The 2,376-nt window shown below is 44.7% G+C and overlaps 1 protein-coding gene across 1 annotated transcript in view; it reads left to right on the top strand.

Moving 5' to 3' along the window:
- Positions 1-223: 223 nt before the first annotated feature.
- The window catches only part of strbp (spermatid perinuclear RNA binding protein), a gene marked incomplete at its 5' end in the record, with an annotated part of 14,637 nt that continues 12,484 nt past the window's right edge, over positions 224-2,376 (top strand). The window contains 2 exons of the mRNA XM_083793235.1: positions 224-248; positions 1,549-1,757. Of these exons, the coding sequence (XP_083649361.1) occupies positions 224-248; positions 1,549-1,757 (234 nt within the window). The remainder of the gene's footprint in view (positions 249-1,548; positions 1,758-2,376) is intronic.

The following is a 2,376-nucleotide window of genomic DNA, read 5'->3' as shown; positions in this document are numbered from 1 at the left end:
AAGCTATTGGAAAAACACAGGAAAGGCAGCTTTAGGGAATCACACGCCTGCACTAACGAGTAAACTGCACAACACGGACTTAAACCACTTAAGCCCCCCATGTGCACTTGTTGTACGACGAATGGCGGAAATACCGATCTACAAGCTCACAACTGGTCTCAGAACTACACACTCTCATTCTGAGGCCAAAGGCATTGGCGTCCAACATAGTCCACTTGCCAGAATGTGCACCCATGAAGACATGTTGAGTAACACCAACGTTTTATGTTATAAATGTTGAGTATGGGTCCCCAGCATGTAGAAACTGCCGGATGCTAACTTGCAATATGTTGAGCAATTTTCATAATTGGCATAATATGTGACCATACAGTACCATTAACAACCTATAGAAGGCAAAATATTCTAAATGTCCTCATGCTTTATGGAGCATGTGTGTGACGGGTTTTCATGATGAATACATTCCAGGCATTAGTTAGGTCTAAAAACGGCCACAGCTTGCCCCAATGTGCTGACATCACATTTTGTGATGACGGCAAAAAAAACAACAACTAATGCTTGGAATGGATTCAGCATCATGAAAACCCCCTAGTTTGACACGACACGACACGTTACTTAACCTATTCTGACCTGAGATCAGATTCATACGAGGTTTCCACTGGACACACACTGGTCTGACCTGAGATCAGATTCTAAAAATGTCAGTCCTACCAGACCTAGCAGACCTACAAGCTCGTATGAGCTTGTAGATCTGCTATTTTTCAATAGCTAAAGCATAACATGATGCCAACACCAAAATGGGTGCCCGGTCAGAATGGGTTAAAGCTTAAGTGGTTTGTGTTGTGGCTGTTTACTCATTAGAGCAGGCCTGTGTCTCTCCAATATATTTAAAGATGTGTCCCTGTGCCTGCAGCGCCTGCTTGTAGATCTGCTATTTTAGTACAGCGATATACTTTAGTCAATGTGCTTGGTTCTTTCCGCCACTGCTCCTAAAACCACTTGAACCCTAGCATATCTATACAGCAGATCTACAAGCTCACAACCCATGCGTTTTGAACTTGTAGATCTGCTATTTTTGGCAACGAGATTTTGGTGTAGGTCACTGGAAGACGGTTTCTAAACTGCCCACAGCCCTCCTATGAGACACAGACTGAGTAGAATCGTGCCATTTTATCATGATTATTAGTATTAGTATTACCTATTATATGAAGATAGGTTGAAAAGTGGTGAAGTGGTCCTTTAACAATAAAAATTGGGGGTCCCAGAGATAGAAATGCAATTAAATGGGGGTCCGTAGACTGGAGGTCTGCTATTTATGAAAAATCGAAGAGCGACTGACATAGAAGACATTTTTAGAATCTGATCTCAGGTCAGAATGAAAACTGTCAGGATGTATGGAAGACATTTTTAGAATCTGATCTCAGGTCAGAATGGAAAACTGTCAGGACGTATAGAAGACATTTTTAGAATCTGATCTCAGGTCAGAATGGGGGCTATAGTAAACTAGACAACTAGTCAACTGTGTGTCTTTTTTCCCCCCGATCCCAACAGTCCTGGACAGCAAAGCCGTGGACTCCAACCAGCCCATGAACGCCCTGATGCGCCTGAACCAGATCCGGCCGGGGCTGCAGTACCGCCTGCTGTCCCAGTCGGGCCCGGTTCACGCTCCCGTCTTCACCATGTCGGTGGACCTGGACGGGAGCGTCTACGAGGCCTCCGGCTCCTCCAAGAAGACCGCCAAGCTCCACGTGGCGGTCAAGGTAAGAACCTCCAAGAGAATAACCCCATTATGGACGGGGAGGCGAGGAGGGAACCCCCTTTTTGGTGAACGATTCTGCAAAATGTCTTCTAATACCCCGACTGTTTTCTCGAAAAAGCAGTTTTTCCTATGTGTCAGTCTTTCTCAAACACTTTCATGTCCCTTTTCACGATTCTTCAAAAATAGCAGAGCTACAAGCTCGTAGCGCGCCACTCGGTGGCGCGCTATGAGCTTGTAGATCTGCTATTTTTCAATAGCTAAAGCATGACATGATGCCTAGTACACCAAAAGGGGTTCTCGCCCAAACTGGGTTAAAGCATTATGTTATAATTTAGCTATTGAAAGAACAGCAGATCTTACAAGCTCGAGCTTGTATAAGACTTGGTCTTGTAGGTCTGCTATTTTTCTTGAAAAATCTTTTGCTTCTGGGGAATCTTTTCCCCGGAACGACATATTTTCAGATGGGGGTCGGAGGCCATTCTTGGGGGTGCTTGACCTGAAAATGTTTGAGAACGACTAACACAGAAACATGGGGTTTTTCGAGAAAACTGGATTTAGAAGAATAGCTGATCTGCAGGCTCACAACACGGCGCCTCCGCAACACGTTGTGAGCTCGTATA

This window comes from Protomyctophum parallelum (genome assembly GCF_964188405.1).
Source record: "Protomyctophum parallelum genome assembly, chromosome: 21".
NCBI lineage: Eukaryota > Metazoa > Chordata > Actinopteri > Myctophiformes > Myctophidae > Protomyctophum > Protomyctophum parallelum.
The sequence above is the reverse complement of the archived record's forward strand: the minus strand, read 5'-3'. Positions and strand labels throughout refer to the sequence as shown.